The 20212-nt window shown below is 48.4% G+C and overlaps 1 protein-coding gene and 1 non-coding gene across 5 annotated transcripts; both read left to right on the forward strand.

The window, feature by feature from the left end:
- The first annotated feature begins 2372 nt into the window (after window positions 1–2372).
- On the forward strand, window positions 2373–11513 carry ZNF3 (zinc finger protein 3). 4 transcript variants are annotated; one of them, XM_061153633.1, is made up of 6 exons: window positions 2387–2508; window positions 3620–3749; window positions 5746–5882; window positions 6888–6979; window positions 7258–7384; window positions 9057–11512. In XM_061153633.1, the coding sequence occupies exons 3-6, from the start codon at window positions 5828–5830 to the stop codon at window positions 10124–10126; spliced, it is 1344 nt and encodes a 447-aa protein (XP_061009616.1). In that variant the 5' UTR covers window positions 2387–2508; window positions 3620–3749; window positions 5746–5827; the 3' UTR covers window positions 10127–11512. The 4 variants fall into 4 exon arrangements, with proteins under 4 accessions (XP_061009614.1, XP_061009616.1, XP_061009617.1 ...); XM_061153631.1 differs by lacking the exon at window positions 3620–3749 and having other exon boundaries at window positions 2373–2508; XM_061153634.1 differs by lacking the exons at window positions 2387–2508; window positions 3620–3749 and adding an exon at window positions 2556–3281 and having other exon boundaries at window positions 9057–11513.
- Window positions 11514–15389: 3876 nt separating this feature from the next.
- Window positions 15390–15497, forward strand: LOC133064098 (U6 spliceosomal RNA). The gene has a single exon (XR_009694572.1). It is a non-coding gene; the product is annotated as a U6 spliceosomal RNA (small nuclear RNA).
- The last annotated feature ends 4715 nt before the right edge of the window (window positions 15498–20212 follow it).

The raw sequence follows: 20212 nt of genomic DNA on the forward strand, positions 1-20212 counted from the left end.
GCTTCATCAAGGATATTCTTAAATGAAACCAGATCTTTTTTGAAACTGGATTTTTTAAAAAGCTATGAGCATATAGCAATGAAGAATATAACAGTTCAGTTTTGTGCCACTACCTGAATTTATGCTAAAGCGTTAACAGTTTCACATTTTCATAGCATCACTTCAAATGTCAATACCATGAAAAAAAACAAAAACAATCTGTCTTATGAAAACAGTTTTGATCTCCCAGACCACCTGGTCTCAGGGACCCACACAGGTTCACAGAACGTTGTTTGAAAACGGTTCAAAATCAGCTATTTCAATAATAAGATAATAGTACCAACATCACACAAGAAGATTAGAGATTTTAGATGAAACAGATAAATTCGTAGAAAGAACTTAACAAACCCAATATGATTCAAGAAGAAATAAAAAATATGAATAGTCTTATAGGGACTTCCCTGGCAGTCCAGTGGTTAGGACTCTGAGCTTCCATGACAGGAGACACTGGTTTGATCCCTGGTTGAGGAGCTAAGATCCTACATGCCGCCTGCTGTGGCCAAAAAAGAAAGAAAAAGGAAAAAAAAAAGAATAGTCTTACAATCTTAAAAAATTTAATCAAGAATTTAAAAAGTCCTTCCATAACGAAATTCTAGGCCCAGATGACTTCAAAGATGAATTCTTATGAAAGTCTCTTCTGAGATAGAGAACAAAATAGATACAATTCTGCTCTAATCTGTTTGAAAAGCCACAGCCGCGTCTTTAGAACAAATTAACTGTTTCATCACGTTTGCATCTGGCATCCACTTCTTAATGGTCATTCCCTTGGCCCCGGGGTGACGGGAGGGGACAGGGGAAGGCTGGGGAGGGAAGAGGGGCCCAAGCTCCAGCTAGATCAGGAGTCCCCTACTCGGAGCCAGAGCCGAGGCAGGCGATTGAGCCTGTGGCAGCTGTGCCTACCAAAGCTTACATTTTTTTACTCTATTATTTTTTCTTTTCTTTTAGATAAAAGCTATATGGAAGTTTAAATGTTTTCTTCTCCATCTTGATGGACTGCCTTGGGAATCCTCTCTGTGATTCAAGGCATTTCAGAGTCTACAGACTCAAGAAAAATTAATAGTAGGGCTTTTGAGAATTTGCTGGGAATTAACCAGATGGCTGGATTCTGGGGCAAACACCAAAAAAGTGAACTGCAAATTGACTTCTGGGGTCCACAGTAATAGGGTTGATTGTGTCGACGGTGCTGGGACTCTAAGAGCTGTTTCCTGAGGACTGTCAGTAGGTGAGGGCTTTCCAAGTGGCACTAGTGGTATAGAACCCGCCCGTCGATGCAGGAGAGGTAAGAGACGCGGTTCAATCTCTGGGTTGGGAAGATCCAACCTACTTCAGTATTCTTGCGTGGAGAATCACATGGATAGAGGAGCCTGGCAGGCTACAGTCACAAAGAGTCAGACGTGACTTAATAACTGAGCACCACCACCATATTTTACTGGAATTGGTTAGATTACTGTCTTTAGACTGAAGTTGCCAGAGAGTAAGTTCTGTTATGTACTGCAGAGCTGAATGGGTGCGCTACAAATATTGAAGGCAGTGAAAATTGAGATCAAATGCGAGGCAAGGCCACAGGGGAATCAAGAAGATCACAAGATTTCATTTTGTTTATAATCTGAAGGATTTGATTCTCACACTTCCAGGATTCCTCCTGGAAGGGAATAAACGTGAGTGAACCACGAAGCCTTGCCCCTCATTCCCTCAAGCGTTTCATTTATTTCACGCTTCCCTCACATGGATGGGGCTTCACCAGTTTTCTTCGGATCTGGGTGGATCTGGATCGGTAACTTTCCCGTCTTTTCTGCTTGTATCACTTGTGCAGGTTTTTGTCCTCACGTGAACTCTGATGGGCCAGAAGGTTTTCTTCAGATTTCAGTCATTTAAAGGAGGCACTTTTACATGAACTTGGTCTGTTTGGAAGCATAAACTTGATTTGGAAACTTCAAATATGGGCGAGTTTTCTATATCGAATCCTTCAGATATCCTTCTGTTGGCCGCGGGTCAGCTGGGGACTCGGATCGCTTGGATCCACGGCGTTAGGCTTGGCCCTCGGCGGCCCCACGGGAGACCACACAGGCTCATAGCCGGCACCCGCTGGGCACCCTGCGCCCCGCCTTCCGCTCCCCAGCCGGGCAGGCGCGCCGCGGACCAGGTGCGCGGCGGCGCCCTCCCGGCCTGACCAGCAGGGGGCGCGAAGGGCGGGGACTGCAGGCCCGCCGTGTCGCTTCAGCCCTGGGGCCCCCGCGCCCAGTCAGCAAACCACCGAGAGGCGAAGACCTCCCATTTTCCTAGAGGGTACAAAAGGACGTGGGTGCGGGGGGAACCCAGGATGGTGGAGGGGGTGACTAAGACCGACCCGGAAGCGAAACGGAGGGAACTTCCGTTCTTTGTTCTGTCCCCGGTGTGTGGGTCCGTGACAGTGTCCAGCGGGGCCTGTTTGGTGTCCGGTCCCCTAAATCTACCGTCCCTGCCCCCAGGGTGAGTCCGGCCGCCCCCAGGGCTCGAGGTGGGACGGAGGCAGTGATCGCCGGAGAAGGGGTGGTGTCCCTGCCGCCGCGGCCCGCGGGGTCCCCAGGACCACCTGGAGCAGGGTGCCGGGGGGGAGCCGGTACCAACTCTGCTTTCCCCGGCACCCCGCCTCTCACGGCCGGCCCTGCGTCGGGGGAGGAAAGGGGCTCGGTTCTGGTTCTGCGACAGCGCCCGGCTCCAGCCCTTCAAAGTTCCAGTATAGCTGGAGAGGCGTCCCTCTCTTTAAAAACGGCCGATGACAGCGACCCTAACTTGGTCCTTCCCGGAGACGTTTTCATATGATGGTTAACAGTTATCCCGGCGGGAGGGAGGGTTTAATCAACTGAGATCGGCCCAGAGAATGAGGGGTTCTAGGAAGTGTGCGCAGTTAGAACCATTCAGATGACAGAAGAATCCCCCTGGCGCCCAGTAAATCGAGTATTTTTCGGAGAGGTGTACCACTGGGTCACATTTCCAGCTGTATTAGGTGCCTGATTTGATTCGCTTTTCAACTGGGATTGAACATAGACCCGGTGTTTCCTTTCTGAAACTCATGGAGAGGAGAAGCAGGATCCTGAACTTGAAATCTGTGGGGCACTTAGAGGAACTAAACGTATTTATTATCCCCAAGAAGAGAAATTGTGGAGAGTGGGCATCATCTGGTTTCACGTGTTTGGTGGAGAATCCTGCGGAAGGAGAAGGTTGTATCACCGAAGCTCCATAGGACACTAGGACTCTGAGAGGTGAAAGTCCAAGGGGTGGATTTTTTTTCAGTTAAGCATCCAAAGCCCTTTCTGATCGCTTACCTGTACAGCAGTGGGATAGACTCCCTGAAGTTGCTGAGAGTGTCTAGTAGCAAGTTAGCTGCCAGAACCTTAGGAACTTGAGGTGTTTCTTGTCTTGGGTTGAAATGGAGAAGCCTGATTTCATTTCCAGCTCTAAAGGTGCAACACAAATACCAGCTGTGGTCTTAATCAGTATTTGTTAGCACACGTCCTTTGTCTTTTCCTCTTAACTCCAAGTATCTAGATTAGAAGTGAAGTTTACATAAACATTTGAAATTCCTTTTTCTTTTCCTTAGTCCTACAGCATTGATATCAACTAAAGTCTGAACTCCCAGGGATTTGAACAGAGGCTGCCAAGTTCCCAATAATTGCTATCTCTGGCCTTCTAGAGACTAACTCCAGAGAAGGAAGGAAAGAGTCCGGCAGGTAAAGCTTTCCATGACGTGCTCTCACTGCCCGGTCGTCTCTCCCAGTCCCTAGGAGCACTGCAGGGAGCTGGATGGGCAGCGGCGCAGGGGAGGGACCCTGCCTGGACCTGAAGCTCTAAGGGCACAATGGAGGGTTCTCTTCCTGTGAGAAGCATTGTTCTGTGATCCAGACACTGGGGACTTGTTCTCAACAGTGTGCCTTTGAGCTCCAGCTTTGGTTAACCCAGCTGTGAGGAGGGAGTGCTACTTCTTTCTCTGGAGTCTGAGCCTCTGACTTTCCTTTCTAAGGAGAGTTTAGACTGAGAGTGGATTTATTGGGAGTGTCTGCTTATAACCAGTCCTGGAGATTGTCAAGTTGGGCAATAGGAAGAAGAAGATGGCTAATTCTGAGAAAAAGCTGAAGGGCCCCAGCTAGGAGGGTGATGATAGCAAGAGGGTGTGTCACATTGATTGTCAGTGGGCCTGGCTCATGCCTGGTTCATTGCTTTTCACTATATAATGGCATTGTGGTGGGCCTTCTACAGCCCCTTGCTGCCCAAAGACTAGAGTTCTCTGAACTCTGAGTGACTCTCGCGGTCCTTCTCCTTTTATATCTTACATGAGTGCAGCGGTCACTCTTGATTTTTATACTCCTTTCAGGAGTACCCTGCAATGTACTTGGCACTCAACAGATGCTTGTTATATGAGTAGATGAAGAAAGAGAGGGAGGCGGACAAAATCCAGGGGTTTTCCCCTAGGTTCTTGCGTAAGTGTCAGGCTGCTCTGGCGACTGCTGCACTCTTCTCAACTTGTTGATTCTTGAGGACAGACTTGTACTGGAGATTCAAATCTTAGTCTAGGTACTAACTTGACATTCACGTTGTTCACTGGAGCAACAGAGAACAGATCCCTTTTGATTGCCGTGGCAGCCAGGGAGCAGGGACCTTAGTAGGGATAAAAATGGAGTAATAAATGATATTAGGCTTCTTAAAAAGCATTGGTTCTTGCTTCAGGGACTTACATTCTGATCCAAGGAAATCTGCTGTGAGAGAAGGGAGATGAAAAAGCAGGCTGGCTGCTACTTCTCAGGGCGAGGAGACACAGCAACTGGGGACTAGTTCTGGGGACTAGTCTCCCAGAACCTGGCGAATATGTCCACCCACACCGTGTGATGAGACTATATAAGGACCGCACAAAGGGCCCAAATCCGTTAATAACATCCCACCGCCGACTGACACTGAAAACAGAAAATGTCTTAGGGAGAAAGGGAGGAAGAGTTTATCTTTTTTTCTGGCCATGCTGCATGGTTTACAGGATCTCTGTCCCCCGACTAGAAATTGAACCTGGGCCACGGCCGTGAAAGCACTGAATCCTAATCACTGGACCACTGGGGAACTCCCAAATTTATCTTAATAGATCTGAGCTACCTGTCCTAGTTCTGTGAGACAGGGTTTTTAAAATGAGTCAGAGAACTTCTGGAAGTTCTGGAAGTATTCTGTAATATCTGTTATTTGGGGGCTGTTTCTTGGCCCCTTTTCCTCTAAAAAGAGCATCTATGTTTACTATAATAGCTCGAAACGTACCACAGTAAAATTTTTTTTTCTTTTTAGTAGAAGAAAAATGTTTAATGAGGATTAAAAAAAAAATCGGTATACGTTAGTTTATCCATTATTAAGTATACTTAAAACTTGATATGATGCTTATACATTTTGCCACCTGTAACACTCTTTTTCATTGTCCTTCATTTGAGTAATTGCTTAGTATTTAACTTTGTTAATGGCATCATTTGGCACCTGTCTTCTCCATTTTTGTTGTTAGAAATACCACCCAGTGTGAGTTGGGGAGCCTAAAGTGGGATGTTGTACAGGAACTTGGGTGTTTGGCCCAAAAGACTAGTCCCAGTTACTGCATTTCCTCTTGCTGTTTAGTACTAACTGAAATGCTAGTTCCCCTCTTTCCGTATGCAGGAGGGTTTTTAAAAATTATCTTTGAACCTTGAAATTTTGCTTCTGCAGTGCTTCCACCTTCTCATACAAAACCTGCTTCCTGCTGACTCTGCAAATAGGAGACCAGAGATCTGAGCTTCTAGCACAACCCATGGAAACTCAGGCTGATCGAGTATCTCAGGAACCTCAGGCCTTGCTTGAGAGCGGTAAGGAATTCATTCTTTTATTCACTTACTAAGCAGATACCCATTGAAATCGCTCATTCACCAGGTGCCGGGCTAACTGCTGGAGTCCTGACTGGAGAGGACATAGTCCTTGCCTTTCACTAACTCCCAGCCTAGTGGGGAAGGCTGGCTGAAGCCATTCATTAAGTACAGCTTGATAGGTTTTATAGCTGAGACATTTTTTTAAGGGCTGTGGGTTCCTCATGCAGCCTTTAGAAAACTGTGACAACCACCAAACTCCATTTTCCAGGTGCCTTATAACAGCCAGTGGCAGAGCCCTGGTTTGTGCTCTTCTGGAGCATGTGCTTAGGGGAGCTGTGGGGAGTTACTTTGCAGATCCCAGGCAAAAGGGGTAGATGGAAGAGGAAGGGCGTGAAAAGTATTTGTATTTTGTTCTCACAGACTGTGCCACTGACTTTGGAGCCAGTTTGTGTCCAAGGAAGTATTATTCCCATGCTTATCAGGAAAACTCATTTAAAAACATTTTTATCTGCATGATTCTACAGAATCTAGTATCTCCAGAGATTTAGTCTCTCAGGGACCAATATGTTAACTTAAAAATTACAGGAAAAGATACATAATCAAGCACAGAACTTACAGTGTGTAGATTTGATCTGGGGATCGAGAAAATAAGAGAAGAATCATGGGCATTATGACTTCCTTCAGAGTTGGAGTGAAGCTAGTTTTCCTCTGGGTAAGAAGTCCAAGAGATTGAGTTGAAACGTGGAGAATGATGGAAGAGGCACGAACAAGATAGCTGGTGCCTCCTGGGACAGACCAGAGAGCCAGGGTCAGCAGGGCTGTGGGCAACTCTGCTCAGGCCACGAGGCCCATGCTGGCCGTGAGCACCTCTTGGAGCGGCAGAGGGAGCGAACTTAGAGATGTAGGAGTGGGGGGTACTAGCTTGTCCCAGGACCCAGGAGTTTCTGTAATGGGTAGAGAGGCTTGAGTGCAGATTGACTCTCTCATGGACCCTCTCGTCCTCAGCCCTTCCTTCCTCAAAAGGCCCCGAATTTCCTGACAAGGACAGTCTGGGGGATGAGATGCTGGCAGCTGCACTCCTAAAGGCCAAGGCCCAGGTGAGCCATGCTTTATCCTTCTTTCCCTTCCCACTTTGCGGGAATCTCTTTTGCAGCAACATCCCATTCCATGCTTCCCCCGTCAGGACCGCGGGACTCCCCCGCAGAATCATGGACTCCACTTAGTCTCAGTCTCTCCTCTGTCTTCCTCCACCCTGACCGCCATTTCCACTTCCCCACTATTGGGAAGTGTTCTTCAACCCCATCCCGAATTAGCTTTTGGCTCCACCAGCCTCATCCCTGAGCCAGAAATTGCACGTGAGAACGTGTCGTTTCAGGAGCTGGTGACCTTTGAGGACGTGGCTGTGTACTTCATCCGGAAGGAGTGGAAGCGTCTGGAGCCTGCCCAGAGGGACCTCTACAGGGACGTGATGCTGGAGAATTACGGCAACGTGTTCTCGCTGGGTAGGAACGATGCTTCCTCAGTGAAACTCCCTCTTGGCCTTCCTTTGCCTCCTTCTTTGCTAGTAACAGTTGAGTCACTGAAAAGCATCATCTAAGGACTGACTTCCTCTCAGAAAGTTCTGACAGTAATAGTGACTCCCATTTGTAGTCTGTAGTTCCTTAGGCGTGTTTACAGTCTCTCCTTCAGTTCTCACAGTGTCGCAGCTGTTGAGGCAGCCAGAATTATCCTCATTTTATAGGTGAGGAAGGAGAGGTCATATTGCTAGTGACTGGCAGGACCCGCCCTGGCCTTTAAAGTCTCAATCTGTTACTTTTCCTCATGTTATTCTTAGGACTTAATATTAACATATAACCCAGAGATTTTCTGAAAAGATTCACACACTGGGATCCCTGAACATGTGAGGCACTGCTCTGTGCCCACGTGAAGATTCTGGAACTCTGTCAGGCTCCTCCCCTTCTCTGTTGGACTTCCTCTAGGGACCTGTAGCTTTGTGGATGGACCTCGGGTAACTGCTGCCCTTGTAGAAATTTTACCTTGTGTCAGGAAGCAGTTAGCTTCTTAACCTTTAAGCCTGTGACTGTTCCTTCCTTCCCCCTCACCCACTGTCAGGACGGTTTCCTGGGCAAGGCCAGGGTCTTCCCCACTCCCACGTGAGGCCTCCCCCTGCGTGTCTTCTCTGTCCCCTGCAGGTCCTGGGTCTGGGACTGAGCTCTGGGCCACTTGGTACGAACAGGATAAACCTTGTCCTGTCTTTCCCCATGAGCAGGAATCCCTTTTCTGAATTTTGACGTGATCTCTGGGCTGGAGTGAGAGGAATTGCCAAGGGGCCTGGACTGGAAGGGAACTGAGAGCAGAGAGGTCCTGAGAGGTACCTGTTCGGGGGCGGGAGGAACAGCTCTTTCTGTCCCTAACACTCACTGCCCTGCCTTGACTCCTTCAACTACTGACAGACTAAACATGCTAACCATCTGGACCCCTTCCACTCGTCCTCTATGCCTGAAGTTCCCTTAGAAACCCCAGAGCGCTGAGAATGGCAAAGTCAAACATAGAAACTGTTTACAAATCCGCTCAGTTAGCACAGTGTTCTAGGCCCAGGCCAGAGGTGGACTGACCTTTGTCTCTTGCCTGTTCCCATGGACTTGGTGAAGGTGATGTGACTGCAAACCAGAGTGTCCTGTTCCCCTGGGGCTGCAGGGCTGCACCCTTGTTGCGGCCTCCTCATCTGCTGCTGCTTCTCCACACCTGGCTGTGTCTTCCTGTGGGAGACAGACTGGCCCGTGTTGCGTTTCTTGTGCCCACTCCTCTTCATCCTCTCCCTGGCCCAGCTGTCACCGTCTCCCAGGTTATCTTGAGCCTCTGACCTCTAGGACTTTGTCACTTCATTTAACAGTATGTCCTGCCTCTCCTGTTTTTTGATTCTCTGCCTCTGCCTGATCCAGTTTTCTCTTCACTTCCAGCTTATTTATGGATTTTCCTGCTTTTCTTCTTCCCTGTTTCTTTGGCCCAGTTCTCTTATTCTGCCTCAGCTGCATACAGCCTGGGCAGGCCTTTTTGCACATTGATAAGTGGCATGTGCTTTTAGCCTGTGAACATGATGTGATTAGCCTGTCTCTGGTTTTGAGTCTTTTTTCCACAAGGAACAAATGATATTTGTGTTTTATATTGTGCCAGATGGTGAGACCAGAACTGAGCCTGATTCTGAAATTTCTGAAGATACTGGATCACACGGGGTGCTCTTGGGAAGATTCCAGAAGGATATTTCTCAGGGTCTTAAGTTTGAAGAAGCCTATGAACAAGAAGTCAGTCTGAAGAGGCAGCTGGGGAGCTCCTCTGGAGAGAGACTGAATAGGAAGATGCAGGATTTTGGTCAAGTGACAGCTGAGGAGAAGCGAGCCCCCACGGGAGGGAGAAGTGAGAAATGCAGCGATCTGAGGAACAGCTTCACTGTGAGTTCCAACCTCATTTCCCATCAGAGACTCCCTGTGGGAGACAGACCCCATAAGTGTGATGAATGTAGCAAGAGCTTTAATCGAACTTCAGACCTTATTCAGCATCAGAGAATCCACACCGGGGAGAAACCCTATGAATGTAGCGAGTGTGGGAAGGCCTTCAGCCAGAGCTCACACCTCATTCAGCACCAGAGGATCCACACTGGGGAGAAGCCTTACGAGTGTAACGACTGCGGGAAGACCTTCAGCTGCAGCTCTGCTCTCATTCTCCACCGGAGGATCCACACGGGAGAGAAGCCCTATGAATGTAACGAGTGCGGGAAAGCCTTCAGCTGGAGCTCCACCCTCACGCACCACCAGAGGATCCACACTGGAGAGAAGCCATACGCTTGTAACGAGTGTGGGAAAGCCTTCAGCAGGAGCTCCACCCTCATTCACCACCAGAGGATCCACACCGGGGAGAAGCCCTATGAATGCAGCGAGTGTGGGAAGGCCTTCAGCCAGAGCTCACACCTCTATCAGCACCAGAGGATCCACACCGGGGAGAAGCCCTATGAATGTATGGAATGTGGAGGGAAGTTTACCTATAGCTCAGGCCTCATTCAGCATCAGAGAATCCACACAGGGGAGAATCCCTATGAATGTAGTGAGTGTGGGAAAGCCTTTAGGTACAGCTCCGCTCTGGTTCGCCACCAGAGAATTCACACTGGAGAGAAGCCTTTGAATGTAATGGGAGTGAGCAAAAGTTCCCTCCAAGTTACTGCTGAAGTAAGGATCAGAGAGTCTACGTGAGAGAGAGCCACACGCCGGTTTTCCTCACTTCCTGAGTCGCCAGAGCTCCTGCCTTACTACCTGAGTATGAACTTAGGATGTGTCCCTTCACCTTAGAGAATGGGGCCTGTTGCTCAAATCATCCTGGCCCAGTGATTAGCAACCTAGTCAGTTTCCCCAGGAATGATTCCAGCCTTGAAGAACTAGGCTGCCAGCAGCAGACGGAGTGCTGGGAGCAGAGGAAGCTCTGGGACCAGTCTCCTTCCATTTGGGAAGGGAGTTTGCACTAGACCATTTTTCTCACACCAGAAGAGCCTTTCCACAGTGGGGATGAAAGCACAGTAGGAATAAAATTGCAGGGGTTCCTCTAGTTGGAGTTGGCATAGTCAGCACAGAAGAAAGTGGAAAGAACGTCTGGGTTGTGAAAGGGGAAATGGAGGCTGCATTTCAAAGCCACTGCTTCTAATCCAGCTTTAAATTTTGATGAGGAATTTCTTCCTTTTGATAAGGAATGTGCTGTTTTGTTTCCTGACTTCATTAATTATGGAAATCTGGTGCTGAGGGATTTGTTATTTCGTTGGGCAGGTGTGGGTGAAGACCCTGAGAGAGGTTTTCTGTAGTGACCGTGTATCCTCCAGAGCTCTTGGAGCAGCAAGACCAAACCTCCACACATTTGGTGGAGAACTCGCTCATCCCTTTTATGACAGGACTAATTGGGAAGCCCAGCTCCTTCGTGAGTGTAACCTGAGGGGAAGGATCCAAAGCCTTTAGCACTAGCCTCCGTTTTCCTTCCCTCCTCTTCCTCCCGCCACTCCTGTGATGGAAAGTGATTTAAGCTAAACCCCTAGCTACCAAGGATGCTTTTAAGGAGCTCACTCAGCCAGCTTGCTCCGCCCTCAGACCTGTGACCTATGACCTCTGGCCCCAGCTGCTAGACCTCTCCTGACCCCACCTCTGACTTCAGCAGCCAAGTGTGAATGCAGAGAGCAAAGCCCTGAGGAGGAAGCTCGGGCCTGAGCCTAGTGGAGGGCTCCTTGCTGGGTTAGGATGGAGCTCCCCAAGTTTTCCCAGCAGAAGGGATGACCTTTCATTCTGTTTTCCCAGTCCTGCTCATCTGTAGCATAAATGAAATGCACTATTAAACAGAATAGTTTTTCAGAAGGATGGCTTGAGTGTGTCTTTTTGCAGGGGCCAAATTTATTTCAGTTTAAACAAGAAACATCAGTGACTATGAATGGACTCTTTAAAAGTTAATCTTTAAAACTTTACAAACGACCATTTCTCCTCTAATCTCAAACCTGGAACCTCTGCCCTTCGACTGCATCCTGCCCTCTGCACACAGCACATGCAGGCTGTCTCAGTGACGCGGCCGCTTAGACATCATGCCTGCCTTTAGGGTTTTATGTCTGCACGTCTTTCTGTGTGGTGCAGTACTTAACACCAGCGACCAGGACTGGAAAGGCGTTTCTGGGTATGGGGTCCTCGACAGGAGCCTACTTAGATGCTGGGTCACGATGGACAACCGAGGAAGTTCCCTGGCGGTCCAGTGGTTGGGACTCGGTTCTCTCACTGTCTGGGTGCAAGGTTTGATCCCTGGTTGGGGAACTAAGATCCTGCAAGCCATACCACACAGCCCAAAACAAAACAATAGGTATACTGAGATTTCTTGATTTGGCTTTTGGGGCTGGGGGGGTGGCGATTATAGTCATGAAGAAGGCTGAGATGGAGAAGATGAGGAAATGTCTGGTACTCTAGCCTCTGAAAAATTCTGGATCATATACTGTGGCCATCTAAAGTGTTTTTAATTTTTTAAAACATCATTTTTGGCTCTTCTTTGACGCCCACCACAGACTTGAGGCTGACTTTGTTTCTCCAAGTGCAGACCATGAACCATCACAGCAGGGTCACTAGGCTTCTTGCTAGTCACGCAGGTGTTGGCGTTTGAGTCAGACCCATGAAGTATAATTCCCGAGGGTAGAGCTCCTAAACATTTACGCTGAGAACTGGTCATGAAATGGAGAACATTTCTAGGAGATAAACGTGAGCGAGGCCTTACTAGGTTCTGCGTGGTAAAGGGGAGGAAGTGGCAGGCAGGAGGTGCCTGGCTTCTGTGCAGGTGCAGTTGTGAAGCTCTGGGAAAGACGCCTGAGCATGTGGAGCTGCTGGGTGATGGCCCATCACTGCACGGGAGGGCTCAGTCCCTTCTCTGCCCAGGCGCTGACCGCCTCTACCCTGCAAAGACCATGACCATCACTCCTCAGAGCTGCTCAGGGGGACCTGAGACTCAGCAGGGCCACTGTGTGAAAAATACATTAAAAAAATACCTTTGCAATAGCTATAACGTTTGATTCACTTGAGTGTCCTAATGATTCATCCCTTTCTCCTCCTGATTCCTCTTTTCTGTCCCTAACTGGGCATTCCTCAGTGTTCAGTCACAGTATCGGTGGTCTCTTTCTATGCCTATGCTGTTACCCTGGGAACCCATTTACTCCGATGACCTCAACTATTAGCTTCAATTAATTTTTACGTCTGCACAACTGGTCCTGATCTCTCCCAAGCTCCAGTCTCTGGTCTCATCAGGTGGTGGAGCATTTACCTTTGGGCCTTTTGAAAGTTTCAATTTGTTTCTTTCAAACCAGATACATTTCCCCCCCCCCCCATAAACTGCCCCCTCTTCAGAATTTCTATAAACCACTCAAGGTCAAAAGGTCTGAGGTGGACTTCTCTGGTGGTCCCGTGGTTAAGAATCCGTCTGCCAATGCAGGGGAAATGGGTTCAGTCCCTGGGAACTAAGACACCACATGCCACAGGGAAACTAAGCCTGTGCTCCCCAACTACTGAGCCCTCACCCTATAACCCATGCTCTGCAACAAGAGAAACCACTTCCCTGAGAAGCCTGTGCGCCAGGAAACTAGAGAGCAGCCCATGCTCACCTCCACGAAAGCCTAAGAGCAGAAACAAAGACCCAGTGCAACCAAAAATTCAATAAAAAATTTTTAAAAGAGTAATTATTCTCATCCTCCTACATCTGACCAGCATCAGTCAGATGCTGAGCAGGAAAGTCCTGAGCAGGAAAGATGGATTGCTGTCACAGGGGAAGGTTTTAGAATTGAGGTCATGGAGGCGGGGGGATTTCCAAGTGAAGGTCTTAATAGAAGCAGACACGTGGCATATACTCTTCCTGACCCTTTCCCAACTGGTTTTTGTATGGCCACATGGGGATTTATAGCTAAGGAGCAGGGAGGGGGTCAGTGGATGGGAACTTCCTAAGGGGAAGCTTTAGGGGTCAGAGGGGTTTGGCTAAACTGACTTAGGATTCTTGATGGAGAAAGGGCAGGGTGGTTGGACATCTCCCTGGGGTGATGGTGCAGGATGACTAGATATTAAGGTGGTTCAGATGTGAAGGACGGGGTACTCGCTAAGACTAGATTTTACAAGGAAGAGCACAGAGGGGGCCTAAGAAAATTTGAAAGTCTAAGGTTTGCTCAAGCAAGTCTGTCGAATCAAATAGCAGGATGGTAATGAGCCCCAAACACACCCTCTGTTCACTCCCATGAGGTTCCTGCATCCTGCTCCAGCTCCCTACCTTCAGCCAATGAGAATTAGAATCCAGGAGGGTCTTGGAAAGCATCTTCAACCTCGGCTTGGTGCAGACACTGTGGACAGTATCCCCGGGCAGCAGGCTCTCCAGCCTCCATGGTGCTGTGTGCAGGGATGGGAGGCTGGCTGCTGCCCCAGGCAAAATCGCTGGACCTTAAGTTGTGCTGAGTACGCTCCTGCTTTCCACCCTTGGCTCTGCCTTCTCACCTGTGAGTGATTCACAAGGACATTATCAGTCATAACAAAAGTAACAAAGCAATTTCATCCCTGATGCTTCCTGCCCACCCTAAGTTACACCTGTCCTTTGAGCTCCAACTGAAATAACTCTGAGAGAATATTCTGTGTTCAGTTTCCAAGTAGGGGAAAAGCCTGGTTTTACCTGAACATGACAGCTGGCAGGAGTGTGAACCGAAAAGAACATCTTAGCAAACTGTTCCTGATTAAAAGACTGTCTTTAAAAGCTCCCCAAAGCTCGGGCCTCGGGCCTCGGCCCGCTGCCGGGCTCCAGCTCGCGGGCCCGAGCCTCTGGCTCAGGAGGAGCCGCTGCTGACGCTGCTCTGCACTGTGAGGCCTCGGCCAAAATGGCCCTGCAAGAGTGGCTGCCTCCGAGCACGACGGCCCTTCCCGGGGACCAACTCCAAAGTGACAGCCCAGCTCCGGGAGCCTGTTTAATACCGAACGTGCCGCATATTCCACATAATACAGTTCCAGCGCCTCTGGTAAAAAGCAGGAATGGCTTCAGTGGATAGATAGGGTGGACGCTTGTCCGCAAATATTACAGGATAGCTTTTGAGATCACAGACTTGAAATTGAAGAAGCTGGCTACTTGGAAGCGTCTATGGTGCAGACCAAGAAAGACCCAAGAAAATATTCCTCTCTTTAGCTGAAGGACCAGTAAAAGGGCGGTATAGCAGACAGAAAACATTTAGACAATAAATGCTCTACTCCAGACAAAAACTATGAAAAAAATATGACTCCTCCTGTCCCCTAGTTCATGCTAGCAAAGGTCTGGTGGAGAGCCTAGACTTTCACCTCAACTTCCCCTTGCCTCTTCTGGTGACAGAGAAGGTTAAGTAGGGAGTTAGGACATTCATCCCACTAACCAGTAATGGGAAGCCTCCTACCTTGGGTGTCAATGGAGGCCAAATAGGGAACTTGGACTTCTTCCCCAACCTGGCAGTAATGAAGTGGTGCCTACTCCCCACCCCCACTTCCACTTGGAATGCTGTGTCAGAAAAAGCCAGCTAAAATAAAAGATTTAAATAAGAAAAAAAAGAAAAAAAAAGCTCCCCAAAGACTTTTTCTTTTTTCTTTTTCAAGGAAATCAAACCAGTCCATCCTAAAGGAAATGAGCCCTGAATATTCATTGGAAGGACTGATGCTGAAGCTGAAGCTGCAATACTTTGGCCGCCCGGATGTGAAGAACCAATTCATTGGAAAAGACCCTGATGCTGGCGAAGACTGAAAGCAAAAGGATAAGAGGGCAGCAAAGGATGAGACGGTTGGATAGTATCACTGACTGGATGGACATGAATTTGAGCAAACTCCGGGTGACAGTGAAGGACAGGGAAGCCTGGCGTGCTGCAGTCCATGGGGTCGCAAATAGTCAGACATGATTTAGTGACTGAACAACAAATTGTTTATAGAGTTTAAGTTTTTTTTTCCACTTTAAAAAAGCAGTCAGGTGCTCGCTTCGGCAGCACATATACTAAAAATTGGAACGATACAGAGAAGATTAGCATGGCCCCTGCGCAAGGATGACACGCAAATTCGTGAAGCGTTCCATATTTTTACTGGGCCTCCCTGTCTGCTCCCGTGGACTTGTTTCTTAGTAACAGTGCAATTTTGTTTTGTTTTGTTTGGAGTTCATTGTATGTTGGGGAATTGCCACAGGTTAATACTGGCAAAATAAAACTATTTGACTAATAAAAAAAAAAAAAAAAGCAGTCAGGTGCATTATTTTAAATATGTTAATAATGAAGAACTGAAGGGTTTTTTTAATGAATAAAAATTCCCATGGACTATCATCTATACACACAGATAAATATGGTCACCAGCGTGATTTCTTGGGAATGACAGAGACTCTCAGCACGTTCCTCCACAAGCATGGTTTCCTTCGCGGATCCCTTGCTTTGGCTGCTGACGCCAACTTCCCTGTCAAGCCCCGGACCTGGGCGTCGTCCTGGCTGCGCGGCTTTTCCTCCCCACATCCGCTCCCTCCACGTCTCCAGCCCATCCTGTCTGGCCCATTCCGGGGGGTGCTTCCGCAGCGGCCGAGGCCGTCTCTAACTTGTTCCGGACTTCGGCACCAGCCTTAACAGCAGGTCTCTTTGCTCCCAAAGTCTCCTCCAGCTCATTGGTCCTGCCTGTGCCGGAGTCATCTCTCCTAAATGCTGATTGGATGATGGCAGCTCCAAGCTTTCCATTCTTCCTCTTGACACGGGGCTTCTCGCTTCCCGGCCCTTCCCACTCTCCCGACGCTCCTCCCCTCCAGCACACCGGGGCAATGCAGAACGGCAGTGCCCGGATAATGGCCTTCCCCCGCATCCACTCACCTCCTCCTCCGTAACCTTCCCCTAGTCTGTGGAGCCTTCCCAGGGCCTGGTGGACGCCACCTTCCATCCCCACCGGGTCCACCATTTCCTCCAGCTGCCTCTGCACCGTGTACACGCGCTCATGATTGTGCTCATCTTTCCTCCTCTGTCTTCTACTTATTTGTTCAAACCTCTGTCGCCTTCACTCTGGTGGGAGTTTTCCTACATTTTCACACTTTGCTACCACAAATAAGTATGGCGTTCATAATCAGAAAAAATATACACCGAGAAAAAGGGGAAATAAAGGTAGTAAGGAGTACCAGCCATGACGTAGGCACTGTGCATCAGGCATTGTTCTAAGCGCTTTACCCGATAACTCATTTAATCTTTGTAGCCAGCCTGCGAGGTGGGTACTATTACTGCCCCGTTTTTATTCCCTTTTCTTCAGGAAAGAAGAAAGCAAGGAGAGGAGGGAGGGGAGTTCTCTGGGCACAATAGACGGCGCAGGGAGACTCAGAGACACTCATTACCGTCTCCCCAGATCTCCTGCCACTGATCCTTGAAGCTCTTCGCCAACTAACTTAGTGAGTGCCATGGGGGATACAGAGATGAATCACCCAGGGCTTCTGCACTAAGGGGGCGCTAGCCTAATGGGAGTCAGAGTGAGACCCCAGGAGAGGTCAATAACCATCATGATAGAGTATCTTTACTGACCATCTATGCACCAGCATGGACAGGAAAGTCAGCATTATCTTCACACGATCATATGTGCTGTTAGTCATATTAACACCCCTCTTTTTACAGATGAGAACCTGATACACGATAGAGATAGTAAGCAGTGGCACAGGCGTTCAAACCCAGGCAGTCTGGCTCTGGAGCTCGGGCTCTTCATTACACCGCGGTGTTGTCTCTGCAAATGAAACGGGAATCACAGGAAGCCAGCCAGCTGGTGTCCACGTGGACAGAGCACGTGGCTAGCACAAAAAGCTTCAGTGAGCAAATGGCATTAAAGCTGAATTGAGAACAGGGGTCAGTAAATACAGGCAACTGTTCCTTTTTTAGTGTTACAAGGGTGTGATTTCTCCTTCCCTCAAGACTCCATCATGTTCCCCTGGATACCACCCCAGACCATCTCAACATTACAGTCACCGTCACCGTCATGCCCACGTGTGGGACCTTCTGTGCTCTGTGGCATTCTGTGTGTGGGGGACAACACTTAGGCTGGGGGCAGGCAGACATCATCAAGACAAAACTGTCCAGAACTGTGAAATACCACCCATTCTGCCTTACCACAGTGTGGACTCCAGACGAAAAGTTCCAATGAAAAGGAAGTTCAGGTGGTCTCTTTAGCAGGAAGAGGCTGATGCATCATCAGACTCATGGAGTAGCAAGTGACCCCCAAAAAATTGCTCATAAAGCTACTTATGTTACCTGTCTTGTACCCTGAATTAAACATAGAAGTTCAGAAATTTGTATCCGCTCTAATTACACCATAGAAACACCGAACTTCACCAGCTGAACGATCCTCTGGGATAACCCCACTCCATTTTCTTTACTGTTCGGGGACTGTCACTCTGTCCTGTCAGATTTCACCACTGACTCCACAACCCGCCATCAGAGGCCTCTCCGCTCACCAGCCTCCCCAGGACCCCCCAGCCCCTTTCCCATGAGCTTGCCACTGACTCCCACCACTGTTTCTTTGCTGGTACCGTTCCGTTTGCAGTGTCCTGCCCTCCTTTCCAGGTTGCTGAATTCCCAGTATGTTCACACCAGGGGGAAAGCACTCCAAGCACGAGGACAGCAGCTGCAAAGGGCTCTTGCAGAGGGCTGTGTTTGCCACATTCTCAGAACGGTGAGGGGCGCTGCTGTCTAGGAAGGGTGGTGCTCTGAAAGTCGACTATCAGATGCGAGGGGGTTTTTTCACACGAGAGTTCTTGGTCCTCGATTCCAGTTGAAATGAACAGAAAATTTCCCTAGATATTACAGGCAAGGATTAACTGCTGTTGTGAATCTTTTCCTCTTTTCACATCTGAGTCCCTGGCCCGGCACATCTTCTACTAAGCAGCGGCCTATGTGGGCATCCACTGGTCTCCACGGCGTGAATCCTCCATTGCTCCAAGGCTGGCCACTTGGCAAAGCCTTTGTTCATTTACTTGAGCTTATGTGTTTTTTAAAAACAACTTTATTGAGACGTAATTTATCACCATATCCAGTGGTCTTTAGTATCCAGAATTGTGTAACCAGTCATCACAATTTGACATATCATCCTAAAAAGAAATCCCGCACCCTTTAGCAGTCACTCCTCACTTCCCTCCAACTCCCCCAGCCCTAGACAACTACCAGTCTACTTTCTGTCTCCATGGACTTGCCTATTCTAGACATTTCATGTTAACTGGTATCATAATCATACAATATGTGGCTTTTCATGTCTAAGTTTCTTTCACTCAGTATAATGATGTCATTTCACCTATGTATGTTGCAGTGTGAATCCATTTTATGGCTAAATAATATTCTATTCTATGGATAACCCCATTTTTTTTTTCTTTCACCCACTGATGCAAACATGTGGGCTTTTTCTTCTTTTTGGCTATTATGAATAATGTTGCTTTGAACATTCGTGTACAAGTTTTTGTGTGGATATGTTTACATTTCTCTTGGGTATGTATCGAGGGTAGGAGTTTCAGTCAAATGCTGTATTTAATGAGGAAATGCCAGACTGGCTTCCAAAGTGGTTGTTGCATTTTACATTCTCACTGGCAGGGTATAAGCTTCCGACTTCTCTGCATCCTCAACACTTGATGTTATCTTTTCTATTACAGCCATCATAGCTGGTATGATGTGGCTTCATCGTGGTTTTGATTTGCCTTTTTCTCATGGCTACCTTGAGCACCTTTCCTTTCCATCAACTTATTGTCCACAGGTTTATCTTTGTCCTTTGCCTGTCTTCAATTGGTTGTCTTTTTATTACTCAGATGTAAATATATTCAATGTAAAAGTGCCTTATCACACATACACGATTTGTAAAAATGTTCTACCGTCCTGTGGGTGGTCCTCTCGCTTAGTCCTTGAAGCACTTTGAAGATGTCCTGTTTCTCTTTCTCCTTTGCTCCCTTATGCTTTTGGTATCTGTAGTAGGTTGGACAGAGAGGTGCAGGCTTTGCTGCTCACTGGGAGTAGGACTGCCAGATAAGATGCCCAGATACTCTAACCCTAAGCCTAATTTCAGACATGGAATAGTTTTTTCAGTGTAAGTATGTTCCAAATACACTGTTTACCTGGAATCCAAATGTGCTTTTATTTGCTAGACCTGGTGGCCCGGCCAGGGGTCCTGTGTATGTGTGCATATGAATGTGTGTCTGTGCGACGCACGAGGAGATGCTCACAAGCATCTTCAAACCAAGCTGGCCTCCCAGTCCCCGGGACAGCGACCCCCCAGCCCACCGGGGTCCTCAGCCGCTCTCCTGGACCCGAGCAGGCACTGGCCTCCTCACTGTGGGAGGTGGGCACCGGGGCTGAGCAGAGCTCAGGGAGACCAGTGGTCTTCCCCCGTCTCTGAAGGTCCCCAGCAGACCTGAGCACTGGTTGCCGACATCATTACCGGCTCAATACTGCATCCGTTACTGACTTTCCCTCCTCTCTCTCTCCTGCTTCCTCACGTCCCATAGATAAACCTTTCTGTCCCCAGGCCCTTTTCTGGGGCTCTGTTTTAGGGGAAATCCAAACTCTGACAGCTGGTACTGGAAGTGGCCCTAGAAACTGAGTCCTCAGGATAGGATTCTGGAACAGGTGGTTAAAAAAAAAAAGACTGGTGATAAACTCCGTGGTGGTAACCGCTGGCATCCTACCCCACGGCAGTCACTACCACTCACTTGTTCTGATGAGAGATGAGGTGCAGGTACCGGGGGAGCATGTTTAGGCCGTGGTTCTGGGACCTGCATGTTACTGGGACGGGAGCGGTTATATATAAGCGCTG

This window comes from Dama dama, chromosome 10 (assembly GCF_033118175.1).
Source record: "Dama dama isolate Ldn47 chromosome 10, ASM3311817v1, whole genome shotgun sequence".
Lineage (NCBI taxonomy): Eukaryota > Metazoa > Chordata > Mammalia > Artiodactyla > Cervidae > Dama > Dama dama.